The sequence below is a fragment of the Elephas maximus genome, chromosome 4, assembly GCF_024166365.1.
Source record: "Elephas maximus indicus isolate mEleMax1 chromosome 4, mEleMax1 primary haplotype, whole genome shotgun sequence".
In the NCBI taxonomy this organism is placed as follows: Eukaryota; Metazoa; Chordata; class Mammalia; order Proboscidea; family Elephantidae; genus Elephas; species Elephas maximus.
This window is the reverse complement of record NC_064822.1, coordinates 126,922,876-126,946,528: the sequence shown is the minus strand read 5'-3', so window position 1 is coordinate 126,946,528 and position 23,653 is coordinate 126,922,876. Positions and strand designations below refer to the sequence as shown.

Here is a 23,653-nt window from a genome sequence, read left to right as displayed (position 1 = left end):
TTAGACCAGTAGTTGTCACATTTTTCTGACCAAAGCCTATTTTTAGGTAGAGCAACAGACCCCAAGATCATATTTATCCTTCTTATCTCCCAAATTTTTGTATAAGAGATAGGTGAATACGTGAAAGTCATTGTACAAATAATTTTGAATCAGGGGTGATATATACAAATCTGTTTCACAATATAGGTATGAAAAAGAGGCACTTGAATCACATGTGTACAAGCCTAAAGCTGTAGTAAAAAATGCTGCTGATACAGACATTCACCACTAGTTGCTGTAGGGTTAATCAGTAACAAATAAAATTGCTAACCAGAGCTAAACCAACAATTGTTTATTACTAAGAAATTAAAAGAATAGGAGCAATTGAAGTCCACAACCACTTCAAGACAACTGATGATGTAATGTTAACAAAAGTCCTTCCTGTAATTTGCAGAAATTTCAGATATCTCTGTGTGTGTGTGTGTGTGTGTGATATATCTGTGCACACATGCATGTACCTGCATAGTGTAGTAGTTTCATAATACAGGCCTAGAATACTGCCTGGTACATTTTAGGCACTTAATGAATGAATGAGTAATCAAATGTAGTTTAGTCTTAGGTAAATATCAGACTTCTTAGCAATAATGAACTAAATTTAGTTTATGAGTGCTACATTTTTGTAGGCTTTAATAACTACCTTAGTACATTGGTTGTACATAAAAATAAAGGTTTGTGGAATTTTGTGTAATTTCTCAATGAGAACCAAATAAAAAGCTTACATTTTCACATCAGTTTGAGGTCAATCTGTAGGGTCTTCACTGGTCACTTCACTCCCTTTAGAACCATTAGTTAATTACAAAAATAGCTGTTCTGGCAGATAAGACTTAATGGTGTAGGGGGTATTTGAGCTGAATTTAAGTCAATGGAGAATACCAACCCGGTCAGGAAAAAGGGGAAGACATCGAGGATGAAGCATATTCACTTAGTACTGGAGAATTTCTTATCAGCCATTTAGAATGGGACCTTGAACATTAAAACAAGCTTTTAGCTAATGAATGGATTACATTTCTAATGCTCTAAATCAAAGATTTTAAGCCTTGACTCTCCAAACAATAGAACGGCAGATCCATGGGACGAAAAGTGGTGTTCTGACCTAAACCATTCATAGTTTGATTTCAGTTAATTGCCTTGCCACCAAGCTAAGGGAGATGGTTTGGGCTAATAGGAAAATCACTCTGCCAATAAGCTGGTTTTCACTTTGAGCAAGGAAAATGTCTCTGATGAGCATCTCAGCTATAAAATTTTGGGTGAGTCCACTCATTTAGCATATGCTGCCAGACATTCAGATTTGTTCCACATGGTAGCTCTGGCGTTGATAGTTTTACAGAGGGTCCCAGGTGATGCTAACGTGCAGCCAGGACTGAGAATACCACTGGTCTCTGTCTGGCTGATCTCTGTGTTCCTTTGCAGCTTCAAACTCCTAAGACATAATTATAAATTAAACTTGTTTCATTACTTTAAATAATAGTCAAATGCCACATATCAAAAAATTTAGAGCTATCTTAGACTTTATCCTGCATTCATTGTTATGTATTTAAATTTAGACCTCCAAGTCACAATTATGGAAAGGTCTCTTGCTCTCTTCAGCCTCCATCCTTTTTCTGTGAACGCTCCTCCAGGAGAAAGCATACCCAGTCTTTTGTGATCGCCTTGAAAAAGAGAAGCTATTTAATAGTATTGATATGAATATGGCTAAGTATTTGCTATAAGTTATTGTCATCATATTCACTGAAAACAAAATTTCTGAATCAGTGGTGAATTCCCAAATTTAGATAAGGAGGCATTTTTAAAGTTATCAAACTAAATGAAAGAATAAAATACTGAAAGGGATTGGAACTGAAGCCATTCCCAGAGACCACCTTTCAGCCAAACCGTAGACAGGCCCATAAAATAAACAGTGACACCCAAGGGGAATGTGCTTTTTAGAACAACCAATTATAGGAGATCAAAAGAGCAACATTAGCCTAAAAGACAGGGAGAGGTAGAAAATCAGTAGGAAAGAAAGCAGGGAGCCTGGGGCAGAAATGGGAAGAGTGCTAACACGTTGAGGGGAATGAAACCAATGTCATGGAACACTTTATGTGCAAACTATCCAATGGGAAATTAATTTGTTCTGTAAACTTTCACCTAATACACAATAAAAAAAAAATTTTTTAAGTTAAATATATATATGTATAAACCTGAAATGGAGTTTTTATCAATCAGCTGGACTGAATAAATTACCTGTAATAAAATTGAGCATAAAAGATGCATTTGTGTTCACCAGGGAAAGTGAATGTCTTTTAATTTTTCACTTTTGCTAGATTCTTTAAGTTGACCTTTCTGCCTGTGCCAAGTTTAGGAAATGTCAGTCTGTTCTACCAGGCAAACGTTAAGGAAATAAACTTTACATTAGCATTTATGTTCGATAAAAAAACCAAAAACCAAACCCGCTGCCGTCGAGTCGATTCCAACTCATAGCGACCCTATCAGAGAGGGTAGAACGACCCCAGAGGGTTTCCAAGGAGCGCCTGGTGGAGTTGAACTGCCTACCTTTTGGTTAGCAGCCGTAGCTCTTAACCACCATGCCACCAGGGTTTCCTTATATTTATCAGATACTGGCAAACTGAGTCCACCAGATGGGCAGCCAAGATGGTGATATTCATGTGACCTGAAGAGTAGTAACGGAAGCTGGAAATGTTCAGCCTTAAGACGATGAGATTTAGCAGGCATATGCTCACTTTTTTCAACTTCCAGAAAGACTTCCTTGTGGAAGAGAGTATACGTTTTTGCTTTACTGCTCTAGGTAATAGGTCTAGGACCAGTGGATGAAAATTACAGGATCAGTTGAATATTAGAAAGAAATTTCTAACACTCATACGTGTCCAAATGCAAAATGGGGCTGCCTCAAATGTAGTATGTAGGTCAACACTGGTGATTCTGAAGCAGAAGCTGGGGAGCATAGATAAAGGAAACTGTACAAATGGGGCCCTGGGTTAAGAAGGGAATTTATAATAAATTACCTTCCATCTTGAAGTTTCTAAAAATTTTTGTGGTAAAATTTTCCTTATACAAAATAAATCCCCATCTAAGCACTGTAGGAAACCCTGGTGGCGTGGTGGTTAAGAGCTACGGCTGCTAACCAAAAGGTTGGCAGTTCAAATCCACCAGGTGCTCCTTGGAAACCCTGCGGGGCAGGGTTGCTATGAGTCCGAACTGACTTGATGGCAACAGGTTTGGTTTTTCAATCATTGTATCTAGCATGGCATGATTCTCCAAATTTGCCAAAAAAAATTTCGAACACCTCCCATTTTAATGGGTGCCACTTCAGCCACTTAGATTTTTCCCATTTTCTTTCTTTTTTTAATACCTGGCCTTTTTATTTTACTTTAGTTTTTGTTTCTTTTATGTCAAGTTGTAGATTTGCTCACATGAATTACAGCCCAGGTTGATTGTCACCAGGCAGGCACACCTGTACTTTGTTTATAACTGGAGGCTGTCTTAACTGGCCAATATTTATTGCACTTAGTTGGTACTCTTGCCATTGCCAGTTGTCAAATAGGTTATATATCATCCCTGATTATTGCCATATATTTATTGAGAGGTGAAGAAATGGTGACTTCAAAAACATACTCTGAAATGAATAAGACCTTTAGAGTTACTATATGCCAGAAGGAAAACTTCACATGTTTTTCTCAATACATCAACAAATGTACTTCGGTTTCTCAGCTGGCGTTTTGTAAGTGAATTTTTTAAATGGCAACAATGAAAGCATTTCAAGCCTTATTTCTTTCCTTTGCTAGGGGGAGCGCATGATGATAGAAATAAATCTCGTCCGGTTGTGATAACATGTGTTCGTCCTGGAGGGCCTGCTGACAGGTAAACTTCATCTTTATGTGTCACTATCTAAATAGGTGAAGTAAAGCTGGGGACTTTTGGCATAGAAGTTGATAAGCTAGAACTTTTATAAAAAAAAAAATAGATACTAAGAAAATATGTTACAATGTGAAAATTGAAAGAGTTTAGGCTGTGGAGTCAGAAACAACAAAGGTTTGACTCTAGCTTCTGTTACTTACCACCCTCTCATTTCTAAGTGGCTTAACATTCCTGAGCTCAGTTTCCTCCATGGTAAAATGTAGATAGTAATACCTACTTTGCAGGGTTGTTAAGGAACCCTGGTTGTGCAGTGGTTAAAGCGCTTGGATGGGAACCAGAAGGTTTGTGATTTGAACTCACCAGCCACTCGCAGGAGAGGATGTGGCAGTCTGCTTCCGTAAAGATTTACGGCCTTGGAAATCCTATGGGACAGTTCTACTCTGTCGTATAGGGTGGCTAGGAGTCGGGACCCACTCGATGGCAATGGGTTTGGTTTGGTCTTTGTGGGGTTGTTTAGGTTTATCAGAGATTGGAGATACATGGTGCCTTGCAGAGGGCCTGCCGTATTGAAGGCCCTTAAAAAAAGGCAGCTGAGTCGCTCCAGGCATGCATTTGAAATGCACTATCTCTAATTGCTCATCACTCAACCTAGAAAGGTAGGTGGTGGTGATCTGATAGTTACTATTATCAGCATCCTTATCATTATTGCTATTATTATTACCTTTTGATGATAATAAGATATGTCAGAATGGAAGTGACTTTTAGTAAGATGGAAGAAGTATTGTCAATCTCTAGAGCCTTCTTTTGCCTGCTAATGAATATATAAAATGACAGCTCCCTCAGCTTTCATATCATGAACCTTGTGGGGTCCCAAGTAAACTCACAATTTAGGGGTCTCAGGACATATTTATCTTTGTATTAGTTCCCCACAGCAAAAGTTGACTCCTGCCATCAGATATTATTGAAGGGTAGGAGAAATACACTGCTTATCCCATCTCTGTACTGTGTTTCAGACCAGGAATAGGTTTTAAAATCTTAAAAAAAAAAAAAAAATGGAAAAGATAGAGTAATATTAATAAGTAGTATTTATTGAGCATTTACTATATGCTGGGAACTATACTAAGTGCTTGGCAGGCACTTTTTTATCCTTACAGACACCCTTCAAATAAGGTGTATTTACCCATATTTACAGATGAAAAAACTGAGGCCCAGTATGGTTAAATGTCTTGGCAGCTACTAAGCAGAAGGACTAGGATAGGAAATCAGGTATATTTTCCTTCAAAGCCCACTCTGTTAGCTCACCTTTTAAAAAGATGATGTTTAAGATCAAATAAGAAAATATGAAGATAATGGTCTCAATTGTGTTTAAGTGTCATAACAAAAGATAACACAAAGTCAAAAGTTCCTGGGAAATTGTGTCTTTTTCCCTTCTCATGCTTCTCCTAAGCAAATAAGAATATTTCCCTTTTTTTATATATTAAAATTGAGTTGGTTTGACAGAAATATCAGAAACAGGCTACTAGTTTGTGAGCAACTTATTATCAAATTAAATTAGGACTAAAAGAAAACTAAAAATTTAAGATAAAAATACAGATTCAAAAACCAAAACCAAACCCACTGCCGTTGAGTCAATTCCGACTCATACTAACCTTGTAGCACAGAGTAGAACTGCCCAGTAGAGTTTCCCAGGAGCACCTGGCGGATTCAGACTGCAGACCTCTTGGTTAGCAGCCATAGCACTTAACCACTACACCACCAGGGTTTCCTGCACAGATTCAGAATACCTAGAGAATTATCTAGATGAAATACGAAATATATTATCTAGATGAAAAATACTAATTGTCTAGATGAAATTACCTGCAGGAGAAATATATTATTGAAAGGAAATTTATTATCTAGATGAAATAGATAATTTTTATTATTTCTGAGTCCTAAACTTGAAATTCCCCCTTTTGATTTTCTCATCTCTGTGGCCCTTCTGAGGCAGGGCGAGTGTAATCTGGATCCCTCCCTAGGTTACCTGTGTCACTAATGTGTCATGAATATCCTGAGGCATCTTCTCCCAGTGCCTTGAGTGTCTATGGTCACAGCAGGGAGAATAGCATTTGCCTGCCTCTTCCAGGGAATGAGAGACTGAATCAATTTAAGGATTGCCAATGGTCTTATAAATCATTAGGAAAATTTACAGACTACGGAAATTTTTCACCAGCATTCTCTATCCAGCTTGGGTTCACAGGTGATAAATTGAATGAAATCAGCAGGCTTATCTGCTCATCTGGCTTTGGGAAAAGAGGTGAATGCTATTTCATGAGCTCTAATAAATCAATTTTAGACAATTCAGGCAAAAAAGCTAGAGAAAGGGAAAATGTGCCCTCATTACTTTTGTACCCCAAGAGTTAATTGTGGGTAACTTGGTTATTTGCTACTGCGTAGTTATTTTCTCATTACTGATTTTCATACTGCAGCAATTTTCTGTTCAGGGTTACCTCTTAGCTGTCTTACTGTCACACTTGATGTTTAAAAGGAAATGCAAATAGGATGAATGGCAGAACGTGTGAAAGAACCACTTTGGCTAAGTGACTATTAATACTGAACCCCATTATGCTAAATTCATAAAGGCTGTTCCTTTGTTCTCTCTTCAGAGAGGGCACAATCAAACCTGGCGATAGGCTGCTCAGTGTGGATGGAATTCGGCTTCTTGGAACCACGCATGCTGAAGCCATGAGTATTCTTAAACAGTGTGGACAAGAAGCAACGCTGCTGATAGAATATGATGTCTCAGTAATGGGTATGTTGGAGTCCAGAGTGTGATCTCTAAGATCTAGAACAATGTCACTGTCCATTCCTGGTAGCCTACTTTGGATTAAGCATGAACTGTTATGCCCTCGTGCGTGTAGCAGGTGGAATTTCATCAGTACTGTATCATTGTTCTGGTTGGGTTCAGGTAGAGGTGAGTGGTACTTTTCAGTAATTTAGAGTTCTCACGTTGATAAGTTCTATAATAAGGTCTCATTCTGTCAGTGTTGCACCCAGCATTCAGCTCCTATGTATGGATTACCCTTTGGCAGCAAATTATTTTTCTCTTCCAAATCACAGAAGATAGTATTATTCACCTAGGGACTGATATTTTTTCTTTTACTACGTGGAGACTGGGAGCAATAGGAATTCCTTTTTTTCTTGTAACTTCACAATATGAAGCCAGCTAATCAGGATTAATGGAAAGTATCATTCATCTATTATGCTTAGAAGCAAGAGAAGGCATGGGGAGATTTAGTATCATTGAGTAAAATGAGAAGTACAGTACCTTCTTTAAATAAAAGGTAACTCTGTTTCTACCCTCACACCTATAGTAAAACTAGGACGATATTCTCATGTGGCTTTTAATGTTAAGAGAGAGACCAAGTTTTGTATTATGTTGACTAAGGCAGAAAAATTATGAGAGAATGAATTAGAACCTGAAATTGAAAGTTAAATCGTGTTACAAGTACTCCTTACAATTACCAGACTTGATTTTGTGACCTGACCTCACCAGCAAAATTTACCAGCAAATTTTATGTGGCAAAATGTAGCAGAGAAACAAAACTTCTTCTATTACTATAAACTCCTTTATTTCCCACTTTATGATTCATGTAAGGAGCCCTGATAGTACAGTGGTTAACCACTTGGCTACTAACCAAAAGGTTGGTGGTTCGAACTCACTCAGCAACTCCACAGGAGAAAGACCTGGGAATCTGCTCCAATAAAAATTACAGCCTAGAAAACCCTATGGGGCTGCTCTACTCCATCACATTGGGTAGCTGTATGTCATCAGAATTGACTCGATGGTACCTAACAACAACATGATTCATGTCGAACATTGTTGCCTAGGAGTATTCTTAATCTGTCCACTGGCCTAAAATGTTTTGGAGAAGTCTGAAGTTTCCTAAAGGGCTTAAAGTATAGGATTTATCCTCAGCAGGATAAATGGTGTAATATGCCCTTGACAGATAAAGTTCAGGAGTGAATATTTCGTTTTCCTTCCGTCCCTTACTTTTCTCTTCCTTTTTTCTCTCTTTTCTTCCATCTCTCTCCCTCTTTTCTTTCTCTCTCTTGTTATATGATATTTGAATGAGATTTTCAGTTAGCTGATTTTAGTTCTGTTTTCAATTCTACCAGTTACTAGCTATTGATTTGGATCATGTTACTTGATTTCTCTGGACTTTAGTTTTCTCAATTGCCAAATGGAAATAAGCAATGTCTATTATAAAAGGCAATTATGAGGAAGGATGCCATGGGCCACATTGTTCCTAAGCTGGCTTGGGTAGAGACAGACTGAGCTGCAGATATTACTGCTGACATGTCTAGGACATCAGTAGAAATCATCCAATCAGGCGGAGCCAACATGGCACTGTAGACAGAAGCACCATGCCGTCCCTCCACAGCAAAGACCCAAAAAACTAAAACAGAGACAAACATCAATCCTAGAACTCTGAGTACCAAACTGAAGAGATAAAGAATTCAACCAAGCACCAGATAGAATAAGAAACCGACAGAGAATAAAGAGCAAGGAGAGATACGGAGCGAAAAAAAAAAAACAACAGAGGTCCCTTTAGCTAACACAGCACTGATTTGCCATCTTGGACTCCTATTGGATGTCAGCAGACAGGGAGTATGGAAAGTAGCTTCACAGAGCTCCCAGCAGGAGACAGAGCACCCGGTAACCAGCGATACAAGCTTTCCCATCCCCCGCCCTTCAGCCTCCTGTTCAGCCTCTGCCAGTTCCCAGCAGGCCACCGGCACGCAGCAGAGAGGCACTGGCTCCATAAAGCTTGGATTCGCCCTGCCCATGTAGGCCGACTCCTTCAGTGACATTTCTTTGTTGCTTTCTTCAGCTTCTTTTGGTTTCTTCCTTGTTTCTCACCTCCTCCTCCTCCTTTCTCTTGAACGCCTGGCTCCCTGTGCCATCTTTGCTTCTTCTTGACAGGCTGTGAAGCACCGCTCGGCTGGGGAACTGCTTCCCTGGTCCGCACCGCTACACTGGTGAGATCCATGGGGCTTTTTTGTTTTGTTTCATTTTGCTTTTCTTTTTTCCTTTTTGTTTTTCTTCATTTCTCAGTTTCTCATCTCTCTCTCTCTACTTACCTTCTTTTCCTGTCTCTAAATACCTGTCGCTATGTGTCATCTCCACCCCTTCTAGCTGGGCTATACTGCTCAGCTCAGGAGCCTCTTCCCCAGTCTGCACAGCCACATCAGTGGGACCCCTGGGGGCATTTCTTTGTACTTTTTTTTTTCTTTTTCTTTTTTCCTTTCTGTTTTTCTTCATTCTTCAGTTTCTCATCTTCCCACTCCAACAGGAGGCACTCTCGGCACTTTTTTTTGGGGGGGGCTCCTATTTCTCTTTTCTCTGTGTCTTCTTTCCCCCACCAACTTAGCTCCACACATCACAACCTCCCCCCACCCACCTATCTGCACTGTGTACTGAGCATCACACCCCTGAGCAGCACAGGCACAGCCTATCAGAACCTGCCCTGCACTGACCCACATCCCACCTGTCAGCCTCAGTATGTGCCACAAACAATCCATCCCAGCCCCTCCCCTTCAGCTGGACCTGCCTTGCTGCATCTTAGCTGAGCAACTGGCCCCTGCCAGTTGGACAAGGAGGTGAAAAGTATTGTGCCCACAGACAAGCAAATACCAAATAATGCACAGCCTGCCTGCTCAGACATAAACAAATAAAACAAAAAATCAGGATGAAACAAACAAACCTATGATCAATAAATGAAGAAAATAACTACTGAATGTCCTGAAGACAGCAAACAATATCAAAACATTAAAAAAAAAAAAAGGGGGGGACAGGTTTTTTTGGTTCTAGTAGGTGTCCAAATAAAATACCAGACAGCTTTCCAGTAGAAGAAAAGGCACTGTAACTACCTGATAGGAAATTCAAATCTCTAATATTCAGAGCTCTCCAAGAGCTGAAGCAAAATGCAAACAAAAATGAGGAAAAAATAGACAAATTCATGGAAAAGGCAGACAAAATCATGGAAAATACAGAAAAAACAATGGAAGAATTCAGGAAAATAATACAGGAACAAAATGTCAAAGTAAATTCAAAACTAGAAATCATTTTAAAAAAAAAAACAATTAGAAATCCAAAAGATAACAAGATTTCAGAAATGGACAGTGTCATAGAAGGTGTAAGGAGCAGGTTTGAAACAATGAAAGACAGGATCAGCAAAATTGAAGACAAATACTTAGATACCAATTTGGGGAAAAATTAGAAAAAGAATGAAGAAAAATGAAGAAACCCTGAGAATTATGTGGGATACAATCAAAAGCAAAAATTTGCAAGTGATCAGAGTTCAAGTTCTAGAAAATTGAAAACACAGAGAGGATCATTGAAGAATTTGTCTTTGGTTTTAACGAGTGCGATTATGATATGCCTTGATGATTTTCTTTTGGGGTCTATCCTATATGGGGTTTGTTTTCTGTCAGCAATTCTTCAATGATCCTTTCATTGTTTCAAAGAATCCTGAGAGTAGCTCAAGAAAAGTCACATACAGAAGGGAAACAATAACTCTAAGCTCTGATTACTCAGCAGAAACCATGCAAGCAAGAAGTCAATGGGATGACATATATAAAACCTTGGAAGAAAAAAATTGCCGACCAGGAATAATATAACCTGCAAAACTCTCATTCAGATATGATGGTGCAATTAGGACATTTCCAGATAAACAGAAATTAAAGAATATGTAAAAACCAAACCAAACTTATAAGAATTATTAAAGGGAGTCCTTTATTCTGAGAACAAACAACATCAGACGACAGTCTGCATCTAGGACACAAGATCACACTAGCTAGATACCAACCTAGGAAATGACCTCTCAAGGACTAGTCAAAACTAAAAAATTTACAACTGGGAACCAGAGAGGTTAATCTGTAAATGACAACAATGTCAGAACAACAAAAGAGGGAATAAATAGTGTAGGTATAGACCTTTCTAATGGAGAGGAAGGCAAGGCAATACCAAGTAATAATAGACTGGTTCAAACTTAAGAAGATACGGGTAAATTTCAAGATAACCATGCAAGCAAGAAGGCAGTGGGATGACATAGACTAATAGAAAGTTAACAAACATACTTATCAAAATAAAGAAGAAAAATATAAAATCTCAGTACAAACAAAATCTAGAAAAACAAAAGAAACAAACAAAAAAAAATCCACAAACAAAAGGAATTCAGCACAAGAGAGTAAGAGGAACAACAAAAAAAAAAAGCACCACATAAAAAGCACTACAAAATGACAGCAATAAACTCACACCTATCAATAATTACACTGAATGTAAATGGCCTAAATGCAGCCATAGAGAGACAGAGTGACAGAATGGACAAAAAAACAGGACCCATCAATATACTGCCTACAAGAGACACACCTTAGAAACAAAGATGAAAATTTATTAAAAATTCAAAGTATGGAAAAATATATATCAAACAAACAGCTACCAAAAAAGAGCAGAAGTGGCAATACTAATCTCAGAGAAAATAGACTTTAAAACAGAATCCACCATAAAAGACAAAGAAGGGCATTATATATTGATTAAAGGGATGATGCATCAGGAAGATACAACCATAATAAATATCCTTCCACCCAATGACAGGGCTCCAGTATACATAAAACAAACTCTAACAGCACTGAAAAGAGAAATTGACAGTTCCCCAATAGTAGTAGGAGACTTCAACACACCACTCTCGGTAAAGGACAGAACAACTAGAAAGAAACTCAATAAAGATACAGAAGATTAAAGGCCACAGTCAGCCAACTTGAACTCATAGACATATACAGGACACTCCCCACAACAGCAGCAAAGCATACATTCTTTTCCAGCGCACATGGAACATTTTCCAGCACACATGGAATGTTCTCCAAAATAGACCACATCTTAGGCCACAAAGCAACCCTCGACAAAATCCAAAACATTGAGATAATACAAAGCATCTTCTCTAATCAGAATGCCATCAAAGTAAAAATTAACAACAGAAAGAGCAAGGAAAAAAAAATCAATTACATGGAAACTGAATGACACCATGCTTAAAAACCACTGGGGTAATAAAAGAAATCAAAGATGGAATCAAAAAAATTCCTAGAATCAAATGAGAATGGAAAGACATCATACCAAAACCCTGGGGACACAGCAAAGGCAGTCCTCAGAGGTCAATTTATACCAATAGATTAACAAATCAAAAAAGAAAGGGACAAAATCAAAACATTAGCTACACAACTTGAACAAATAGAAAGAGAACAGCAAAATAAGCCCATAGCCACCAAAAGAAAAGAAATGATACAGATCGGAGCAGAAATAAATGAAATAGAGAATAGAAAAAAATAGAAAGAATCAACAAAACCAAAAGTCAGTTCTTCAAAAGGATCAACAAAACCAACAAACCACTGGCCAAATTGACAAAAGAAAAACAGGAGAGGACACAAATAACCCAAATAAGAAATGAAATGGGGGACATTACAACAGACTCAATTGAAATGAAAATGATCATGACAGAGTATTATGAGAAAGTATTCTCCAACAAATTAAAAAACCTATAGGACATGGACAAATTTCTAGAAACATACAACCTACCCAAACTAACACAAAATGATGTTGAAAATCTGAACAGACCTGTAACAAGAGAAGAGATTAAAAAGGTAATAAAAGAAACTTCCAAGAAAAAAAAAGCCCTGGCCCAGATGGCTTCCCTGGAGAATTTTACCAAACATTCAGAGAAGAGCTTACACCAGCACTACTCAAACTATTTCCGAACATAGAAAAGGGATACTTTCTAATTCATTCTATGAAGCCAGCATAACCCTGATACCAAAACCAGGCAAAGACACTACCAAAAAAAAAAAAAAAATCCGTTGCCGTCGAGTCAATTCCAACTCATAGTGGCCCTATAGGACAGAGTAGAACTGCCCCATAGGATTTCCAAGGAGTGCATAGTGGATTCAAACTGCTGACCTTTTGGTTAGCAGCCATGGCTCATAACCACTATGCCACCAGCGTTTCCAAAGACACCACAAAAAAAAAAAAAAAGAAAATTATAGACCAATATCTCTCATAAGTATAGATGCAAAAATTTTCAACAAAATTCTAGCCAATAGAATTCAGCATTATAAAAAAAAAATAATACACCATGACCAAGTAGGATTCATACCAGGTATGCAAGGATGGTTTAACATTAGAAAATCAATCAACATAATCCACTACGTAAATAAAAAAATCACGTGATCATCTCACTCGACACAGAAAAGGCATTCAACAAAGTCCAACACCCATTCCTGATAAAAATTCTCAATAAAGTAGATATAGAAAGGAAATTCCTCAACATAATAAAGGGCATCTATACTAAACGAACAGCCAACATTATTATTAATGGAGAGAGGCTGAAAGGGACAAGACAAGGATGCCCTTTATCACCACTCCTATTTACCATTGTGCTGGAAGTTCTGGCTAGAGCAATAAGGGAAGAAAATGAGAAAAAGGGCATCCAAATTGGTGAGCTGCAAGATACTGGATAAACATACAAAAATCAGTTGGATTCCTATACAGTAATGAAGAGAATGACAAAAAGGAAATCAGGAAAACAATACCATTTATAATAGCCCCCAAAAATAAAATAGGAATAAATCTAACCAGGGATTTAGAAGACCTATACAAAGAAAACTACAAAACACTACTGCAGGAAATCAAAAGAGATCTACATAAATGGAAAAATATACCACACTCATGAGTAGGTAGAGTCAACATTATGAACATGACAACTCTACCCAAAGCAATCTACAAATACAATGCAATCCTGATCCAAATACCAACAACATTCTTTAAAGAGATGGAAAAGCTAATAATTAACTTTATACGGAAAGGGAAGAGGCCCTGGATAAGTAAAGCACTATTGAAGAAGAAGAAAAAAGTAGGCAGACTCCCACTACCTGACCTCAGAACCTACTGTACAGTTACAGTAGTCAGAACAGCCTGGTACTGGTACAATGACAGATACATTGACCAATGGAACAGAATTGAGAACCCAGATGTAAATCCATCCACCTGATCTTCGGCAAGGGCCTAGAGTCCATCAAATGAGGAAAAGACAGTCTTTTTACAGATGGTGCTGGCAAAACTGGAGTCCATCTACAAAAAAATGAAACAGGACCCATACCTCACACCATATATGAAAACTAATTCAAAATGGATCAAAGACCTAAATATAAAACCAAAAACTATAAAGATCATAGGAGAAAAAATAGGATCAACGTTAAAGGCCATAATACACGGCATTAGCAGGATACAAACCATAACTAACAACACAAAAACTCCAGAAGATAAGCCAGGTAACTGGGACCTTCTAAAAATTAAACATTTATGCTCATCAAAAGACTTCACCAAAAGAGTAAAAAAAGAGCCTACAAACTGGCTGGGAAAAAAATTTGGGCTATCACAGATCCGACAAGGGTCTGATCTCCAACATCTACAGGAAAATCCAACACCTCTACAACAAAAAGACAAATAATCCAATTAAAAAATGGGCAAAGAAAATGAACACTTCACCAAAGAAGACATTGAAGCAGCTAACAGACACATGAGGAAATACTCGTGAGCCATTAGAGAAATACAAATCAAAACCCCAATAAGATACGATCGTACCCTGGCATTACTGGCATGATTTAAAAAAAAACAAGAAATGACAAATGTTGGAGAGGCTGTAGGGAGATTGGAACCCTTATACAGTGCTGGTGGGAATGCAAAGTGGTACAACCATTTTGGAAAACAATATGGCGCTTCCTTAGAAAGCTAGAAATAGAAATACCACATGATCCAGCAATCCCACTCTTAGAAATATCCTAGAGAAATAAGAGCCATCACATGAATACACATATGTACACCCATGTTCATTGCAGCATTGTTCACAATAGCAAAAAGACAGAAACAACCTAAATGCCCATCAGCAGATGAATGGATAAACAAACTATGGTACATACATACAATGGAGCACTACACAACAATAAAGAACAGTGATGAATCTTCAAAGCACCTCACAACATGAATGAATCTGGAGGGCATTATGTTGAGTGAAATAAGTCAATCACAAAAGGACAAATATTATATGAGAGCACCACTATAAAAACTCATAAAAAGGTTTACACACAAAAAGAATCAATCTTTGATGGTTACAAGGGAGGGGAGGAGTGGGGATGGAAAAACACTAGAACGATACGTCAGTGGTAACTTTGATCAAGAGTAGGACAGTACACAGTACTGGGGAAGCTAGCACAACTTGTACAAGGCAAGGTCATGGAAGCTCCATAGACACATCCAAACCCTCTGAGGGACTGAATTACTGGGCTAAGGGCTGTGGGGACCATGGTCTTGGGGAATATCTAGCTCAGCTGGCAAACCACAGTTTATAAAGGAAGTGTTCTACATTCTACTTTGGTGAATAGTGTCTGGGATCTTAAACGCCTGTGAGCAGCCGTCTGAGATACTTCACTGGTTTCCCCCATTCGGGAGCAAGGAAGAATGAAAAAAATTAAAGATGTAAGGGAAAGATTAATCCAAAGGACTAATGAGCTGCAACTACCAAGCTCTCCACCAGACTGAGTACAGCAGAACTAGATGGTGCCCGGCTACCACCACTGATCGCTCTGACAGGGATCACAATAGAGGGTCCCAGAAAGAGCGAGAGAAAAATATAGAACAAAATTCAAACTCACAGAAAAAGGCTAGACTCACTGGCCTGACAGAGACCAAAGAAACCCCAACAGTATGGCCCCCAGAGACCATTTTAGCTCAGTAAAGAGGTCACTCCTGAGGTTCACCCTTTAGCCAAAGATTAGACAGGCTCATAAAACAAAATAAGACTATAGGGGCACACAAGGACTAGAAGGCAGAAGGGGACAGGAAAGCTGGTAATAGGAACCCAAGGTCAAGAAAGGAGAATGTTGACATGTCATGGGGTTGTTAACCAGTTAAAAAAAAAAAAACAGTACACATAAAATGTGTACAAACTGTTTAATGAGAAACTAGTTTTTGTTTTGTAAACCTTCATCTAAAGTACAATTAAAAAAAAAAGTGTAAAAAGGAAACATACTTATATTAAAAAAAAAAGTCCAATCAGTCATCCCTAGCAGCTCTGGCTCAGCTACAGCCCTTTTTAGGGGAGAACACTGAGGTTATTGCCCCTAATCTTGTATCTTATGCAGTCCTGTTATGGATTGAATTGTGCCCTCCCCAAATGTGTGTCAACTTGGCTAGGCCATGATTCTCAGTATTGTGTGGTTGTACTCCATTTTGTGATCTGATGTAATTATGTGTTATAAATTCTAACCTCTATGATGTTAATGGGAGCCCTATGGCGCAGTACTACTCTGTCATATAGGGTCACTATGAGTCGGAACTGACTCAATGGCACATAACAACAACAACAACATGATGTTAATGAGGCAGGATTACAGGCAGTTAGGTTAGTAAGGCAGGACACAATCTACAGGATTAGGTTGTATCTTGAGTCATTCTCTTCTGAGATATAAAAGAGAGAATCGAGCAGAAAGGAGAGGGACCTCATTACCACCAAGCACGAGCCAGGAGTAAAACTCATCTTTTGGACCAGGGTCCCTGTGCTGAGAAACTCCTAGATCAGGGGAAGGTTGATGACAAGGACCCTCCCTCAGAACCAGCAGAGAAAGAAAGCCTTCTCTGGAGGTGGTGCACTGAATTCAGACTTCCGTCCTCCTAAACTGTGGGAGAATAAACTTCTGTTTGTTAAATACAAAAAAAAAAAAAAACCCAGACAATTATGAAGATAAAGGAAGATTATGCTAGTAAAATGCTTTATAAGTGTTCAATAATGATGCAAGTGGATTAGCATTAAAATTTAAAACAGATGTTCGACATACTTAACTCATTCTTTCAGTCTACAAGTATTTACTGAGCTAAGTGGCTAAGTATATTACCACAAACTAACTGTATTACCATGAATGCAGAGGTAAACAAAACACACCTGGTCCCTGCCCTCATAAAGCTTGTAATTTGATAGGGAAAATAGGCAGTAAACAAGAACATTACCAAACAATTACTCATAAAAGTGTGATCATGACTGTCTTAGTCATCTAGAGCTGCTGTAACAGAAATACCACAAGTGGATGGCTTTAACAAAGAAAAAATTATTTTCTCACAGTCTAGTAGGTTAAAGTCCAAATTCAGGGCTTCAGCTCCAGGAGAAGTCTATCTCTCTCTTTCAGCTCTGGAGCAAGGTCCGTGTCCTCAATCCTTCCCTGATCGAGGAGCTTCTCAGGCTCAGGGACCCCAGGCCCAAAGGACACGCTCTCTTCCCAGTGCTGCATTCTTGGTGGTATGAGGTCCCCAACTCTTTGCTTGTTTCCTTTTCCTTTTATCTCTTGAGAGATAAAAGGTGGTGCAGGCCACACCCCAGGGAAACTTCCTTTACATTGGATCAGGGAGGTGACCTGAGTAAGGGTGATTGTACAATCCCACCCTAATCCACTTAACATAAAGTTACTATCACAAAACAGCAGATAACCACACAATACTGGGAATTATGGCCTAATCAAGTTGATAAACACATTTGGGGGGGGGGCATAATTCAGTCCATCACAATGACTATGAAAAGCATGAACAAGATTCTGTAACAGGAAATGAGGGCAGGTATAGGTGAGTGTTGACAAAGAGAAACTGCTCTAAATAGGGTAGTTAGTGAAGACAGTCCATCAGCTCCCAAACCAAAGACAATGATAGTCAGTAATGGCCTGAGCAGTCCACTTCAGAAAGACAAAAGTTCTCCCATGGGGACTGATACCACTTCAAAGCACAGCCCTCCATGTTTCAACCGTGCCAGGCAGGATCAGCAGGTGATAGAATGACCTACCCCTCTGCCTTCTCCCCAACTCAAACTCACATCCAGAATGAAACCTGATAGTATTGACACCCAAGATTTCCCAGACAGCTCGCTAATGTAGGAAGATGGAGCGCCAAGAAGGAAACTCAGTTAAGAGTTCCTCAGGATTGCTGGATATAAGATCAGTATACAAAAATCAGTTGCCTTTCTGTATACCAGCCAAAAACAGAAAGTTAAATTTTTTTTTAACTGTGTTTTAGGTAAAAGTTTACAGAGCAAATTAGTTTCTCGTTTAACAATTACTACACATTGTTTTGTGACATCGGTTCCCAGCACCATGACATCTTGACACTCTCCTCAATCTTGAATTCACCATTTCCATTCATCCAGCTTTCCTGTCCTCTTCCTTCTCCATGTCCCTGGGCTGGTGTGCCCATTGAGTCTCGTATACATGGTTGCACTATGTGAATTATTGTTTGTTTTATGGGCCTGTCTAATCTTTGGCTGAAGGGTGAACCTCAGGAGTGACTTCAGTACTGAGTTAAATGGGTGTCCCAGGGCCATACTCTTGGGGTTTCTCCAGTCTCCGCAGGCCAGTAAGTCTGGTCTTTTTTTGTGAGCTTGAATTTTGTTCTACATTTTTCTCTATGTCTGTCTGGGACCCTCTACTGTGATCCCTGTCAGAGCAGTCAGTGGTGATAGCTGGGTACCATCTAGTTGTTCTGGCCTCAGTCTGGTGGAGGCTGTGACAGTTGTGGTCTATTAGCCCTTTGGACTAATCTTTCCCTTGTGTCTTTAGTTTTCTTCACTCTCCCTTGCTCCAGACCAAGTGGGACCAGTAGACATATCTTAGATGGCCACTCACAAACTTTTAGGACCCCAGGTGCTGCTCAACAAAGTAGGAAGTAGACCATTTTCCTTATAAACTATGTAAGGCCAATTGAGCTTGATTTCCCCTGAGGCCATGGTTCCTAGCACTCAGCCCAGTAACTCGATCTCTATGGGAGTTTGGATGTAGACATCTATGAAGCTTCTATGACTTTGCCTTGGTTAAGTTGTGCTGGAAAGCTAAATTTTTAAGGTATCATTTATAATAGCAACAAAACCATAAGATTTCTGTAAGGAATAAATCTAACAAAATTTTCATAGCTCATTATAGATATAAATATACATAAAAGAATATCTAAATAGGTAAAGACCTGTATCATGTCCTCGAATGAGTAGTCTTAATATCTAAAAGATGTCATTTCTCTCAAATTCATCTATAAATTCAACTCTATTCAAAATCTCAGAAAGATCTTTGGGAAGATTTTATTTTCTTTTTTTTAAATTGTACTTCAAATGAAGGTTACAGAGAACATTAGTTTCTCATTAAGCAATTAATACACATATTGTTTTGTGACGTCAGTTGCCAATACCATTTGTTGAAAAGACTACCTTTCACCGGTTGAATGAACTTGGCACCCTTGTCTAGAACCAATTGTCCATAGATATATGGGTATTTTTTAAATATTTGACACATAATTCCAAATTGTCCTTCAGAAAATTTTTACCATATTGTATTACTACCAGCAATGTTTCAAGTATACTTGTGTTATTAGAGCTTGTCAACATTGAATATTCCTATTTTTAATCTTCCTGATTTGTTATGTGAAGATTGTATTTATATTTATGTAACTTTTCTTTAATTTCTAGTAAGGGTGAATAGTTTTTCTTATGCATATTAGTCATGCACAATTTTATTGTTTGTTCACTCCTTTATTTTTCTGTTGAGTGGGTCTTAGTTTTTTGTTTACTGGTTTGTATAAACAATTTACGTATTAAGAATATTAACTCTTGTCAGTTTTTTGTGACAACTTATGTCACTAGTTTATTTTCCCTTTCTGACATATTGAAATTGTCTTATGTTTTATTTTGATGTCATATTTTTCTTGGGATTTCATTGATTGATTTTATGCTTATAAAGTCCTTATCAATTCAAAAGATAAATATTTAAGCATACTTTACTCTATTTTCTTATATATTTTTACAGAAAATTCTTTAATAGACCTTGATTTTATTTTTATCCATATGAAAGTAAGGATTTAAATATTATTATTTCAGAATAGTCACCTACTATGCCTGGATCATTTAATAAAGAATCCATCACTTACCCATGATTTGTGATTTTTTAATCATGGATTAAGTTACTAAATTCTACAGCTGGTCTGATTGTTCTGACCTCTGTATTATAGTTTCACAGTAGAACTTCAGAGAGGACTTTTGAATTGAAATCTTTGCATAAGAGCTCTTATTATCATAAAAAGACACACATTTTTTATTGGGAAATTACCTATATATTGCATTTGTTGTATTTTTCAAAGCTTTGTTAACTTTGAATAGCAGATAAGCACACTTTAATTTGGATTTCTTTTTAAATTTCTTTTTCTTTTCTTGTTTTTACCCTTCTTGTGTGCCTGCTTCCTGTCTTTCTCTCTCAACTTTTCTCTTTCCCCCTCTATTCCTCCGTCTTTATCTCCCTTTGTTCTTTTATAAACACTTCACTTTCCAGCTACTCAATCGTACTTTTAAATTCTGTTCTGTTTCTTACTTATCAATATTCTTTTCTATTCTAATTGCCTTACGTGGATTTTTTTCCCATTCTTCCCCCATAGTCATTCTCTGTTTTCTTGGCATTATCTTTCTTGCCTTTTCCCATTCCTGTTTCCCTAATTTGGGTCAAGTTTGGGATTTGGTATAGAAAAAGTCAGATAACTGAAAAGGACAATTTGAGAAAAGAGAAGTAAAAATGGGAAGTAAAATGAATTATTGTTCATCAAATAATAACTAATCTTTCCTTTTACGACAACAAAAAAAAAACATATTTTTTGGCAACACTTTGGAATTGGTTCTCTTCAAGAGGAGTAAAATGAGCTACTTATACGACATAGTGTACAGCTAGTTACTCTGAAAGGCCCAGTTAACATCTTTTTATACTTCTTGGAAGTCAGGCTCATTAAAAATAGTTTAACCACTCTCATTTTTTTAAGTGATAAAAATCTCTCACAATTGTAGAATTAGTGTTTAATCACAAAAAAATAAGTTTTACAGAATATCTTGATTTTCTTAACAGGATATGGGCAGAAACAAAGGATTTTTTAAATGGGAAAATATTCAGTATACTGGAAGATTGGTAACCAGATCCTGAAATTCTATTTGCTGTACATAGAAGTGAATCTGTTTTATATGTCCTAGTAATCTAGGTTGGGTGCTTGCCTAAAGATGATCAATTGTCTTTATACACGATTGTCTTTATATATATTCACAGAAGCATAATGGAAAATGTATTGAGATAGGCATTAGATTGTGTAGATGTCTGTTTTCTACCTTTTATCATCTCCTTTGATATTAGACTCAATGATTTCATTTATTTGTTACATCTTTTCCTTCTATAAAATAAGGATAATGTTTTTTACCCCACCCAGTTCGTTGGTATCTGAAAATCCTCAATAATTAAGCATTTAAAACAAACGGCTATTCGCTTTAAAAGAAACTAGGAAATATTTACAATTACAAAGAAAATGAATATGTGAAACAATGTATAAAACTCAAACATTTTATTAGCCTCCAGGAAATTAAAGTTTACTATTTCCCCCACTACCCTAGTTAGGGTTAAGAAGCAGCTAATGCTTTATTTTGGGATAACATTGGGTCCTTACTACAAAGAATATTTGGGAAATGATGTATTCTAGATCATTTTATTTTCAAAAAGTTAATCAGAACACTCATTTTGTAAATTTTTCTGAAAATATTTCTAAAATATACTTCTGAGAACTAAAAAAACCAAACCCATTGCCATCGAGTTAATTTCGACTCATAGTGACCCTATAGGACAGACTCGAACTACCCCATAGCGTTTCCAAGGAGTGGCTGGTGGATTCAAACTGCCAACCTTTTGGTTAGCAGCCAAACTCCTAACCACTGCACCACCAGGGTGCCATAATTTTGAGAATGTACCGGTATAGTCAGTCTTCTTCATTTTAACCATTCTAATGGATGTGTGGTCTTAATACACATTTCTCAGATGAAAAGTATGTTAAGCACTTTTTCATTATTGGCCGTTTGAATATTCTTCTTTGTGATATGTCTGGTCAAGTCTTTTGATCTATATTTTTCTATTGGGCACCTCTATCATTGTTTTTAATTTATATGAATTCTCTTAATATTATGTATAAGGCCCCTTGTTAGTTATATGTATTACACATTAACCCTAACTATTGAATACCAAAATAGGTAGGTATAAGCTATGACATTCCAGTGAACTCTGTTAGGCTACTTCTGGAAATTTCCTAAGAATTAGATACACAGAACCTGGAAGAGGATGTAAATTTCTTTTAGTTTATTTTCCAGTTTTCACATAGGAGAAACAACCAATGTTACCATTGGTTTTTAGAACTATGTTAGTTTTCTATTGCTGTGTAACAAAAGACCACGAATTTAGGGGCTTAAACCAACACCCTTTTATTATCGTACAGTTCTATAGGTCAGAAGTCCAGGCAGGCTCATCTGGGTTCTCTGCTTGGGGTCTCATAAGGCCAGTGTCAAGGTGCCAGCCAGGATGAGCTTGTATCTGAAGGAACTGGGAAAGAATTTGCTTCCAGGCTCATTCAGGTTGTTGGTAGAATCCAGTTCCTTGGGATTGTAGGTCAGAGGTCCCTGTTCCTTGCTGGCTGTCAGCTGAGGACCAATCTCTGCTTCTTACACGGCCCCCACCATCTTCAAGTCAACAATGGTGTGTTGAGTCCCTCTCACAGTTTGAATTTCTCTGACTTCTTCTGCCTTCCTCTTCTACACCCAGATAATCTTTTTTTAAGGTCAACTGTGCCCTATAACATAACACAATCATGGGAGTTATATAGCATCACCTTAAGAGTTTTAGAGATTAGGACATGGTATCTGGGGTGGGGGGGAGGGGTCAGAAACCACAAGGATTGTCTACCAGACTAGATGAGAGGTTTAAACAGCTGTTTAGAAGTGATTAGCCAGGCCAACCCAGTGCCTAGCAAAGTACCTGGCATAAAGTCAATGTTCAATGATATTTCTTGAATGAACGAGTACCTTTTAAGATTTCCTTTTATCCCCATATCTAGGTATTGCCTGTTATATCATCTTTCTATAAATATTCTTTGACAAATAAGTTGAGATAATATCTCAAAACTATATATATTGTGGAAACCCTGGTGGCGTAGCGGTTAAGTGCTATGGCTGCTAACCAAGAGGTCAGCAGTTCAGATCCACCATGCGCTCCTTGGAAACTCTATGGGGCAGTTCTACTCTGTCTTATATATATATATAATATGTGAGATTCATCTAGATCAGAGAGAGTCAACAGTTTTCCATTTTTCATGTCATCTCTGATTAACTGGTAGTGGCTGTCTGAACTATGTGGAGGAGGATTTCGAAGTTTCAGCCACGTTCAGTGGAAAAGAGCACTGTGATCATTTCCACTGTTGGCCTAAACATTACAGGTACCTGTGATTGCAAATACAGTCTTATCTTATACCCACTCGGAGGTCCAAGTGGCTCAAGAGACAAGAGAATAGTCTATAAGTAATTCAATTATAGAAAATTTATGTCTGATAACTCTGAATAATAAAACATTTTGTCATTTTCTTTTCACTTTAACTAGAGCCTTGTCTGTTTCTTTCCTCAAATGCACACACTAATCTGTATTTTCCACCTTCCCTAGCAGAGGAAACAAGCTAGAAACCATGGCTCTGGAACATCTATTGTTTGGTCTGCACAGTGTTTTTGAAAAGTTGGAATTAGTTTTCAACGTTTAGAAATAAGGACCTTTCATCTAAAAATAAATCTAAATATCTGACTGCTCTTAATAATTT

The 23,653-nt window shown here is 37.7% G+C and overlaps 1 protein-coding gene across 10 annotated transcripts in view; it reads left to right on the top strand.

Moving 5' to 3' along the window:
- Positions 1-23,653, top strand: part of GRIP1 (glutamate receptor interacting protein 1) — a 791,276-nt gene that overhangs the window by 614,855 nt on the left and 152,768 nt on the right. For all 10 annotated transcript variants that reach the window (XM_049883804.1, XM_049883798.1, XM_049883799.1 and 7 more), the window contains 2 exons: positions 3,822-3,897; positions 6,537-6,682. In XM_049883804.1, coding sequence (XP_049739761.1) covers positions 3,822-3,897; positions 6,537-6,682 — 222 coding nt within the window. The remainder of the gene's footprint in view (positions 1-3,821; positions 3,898-6,536; positions 6,683-23,653) is intronic.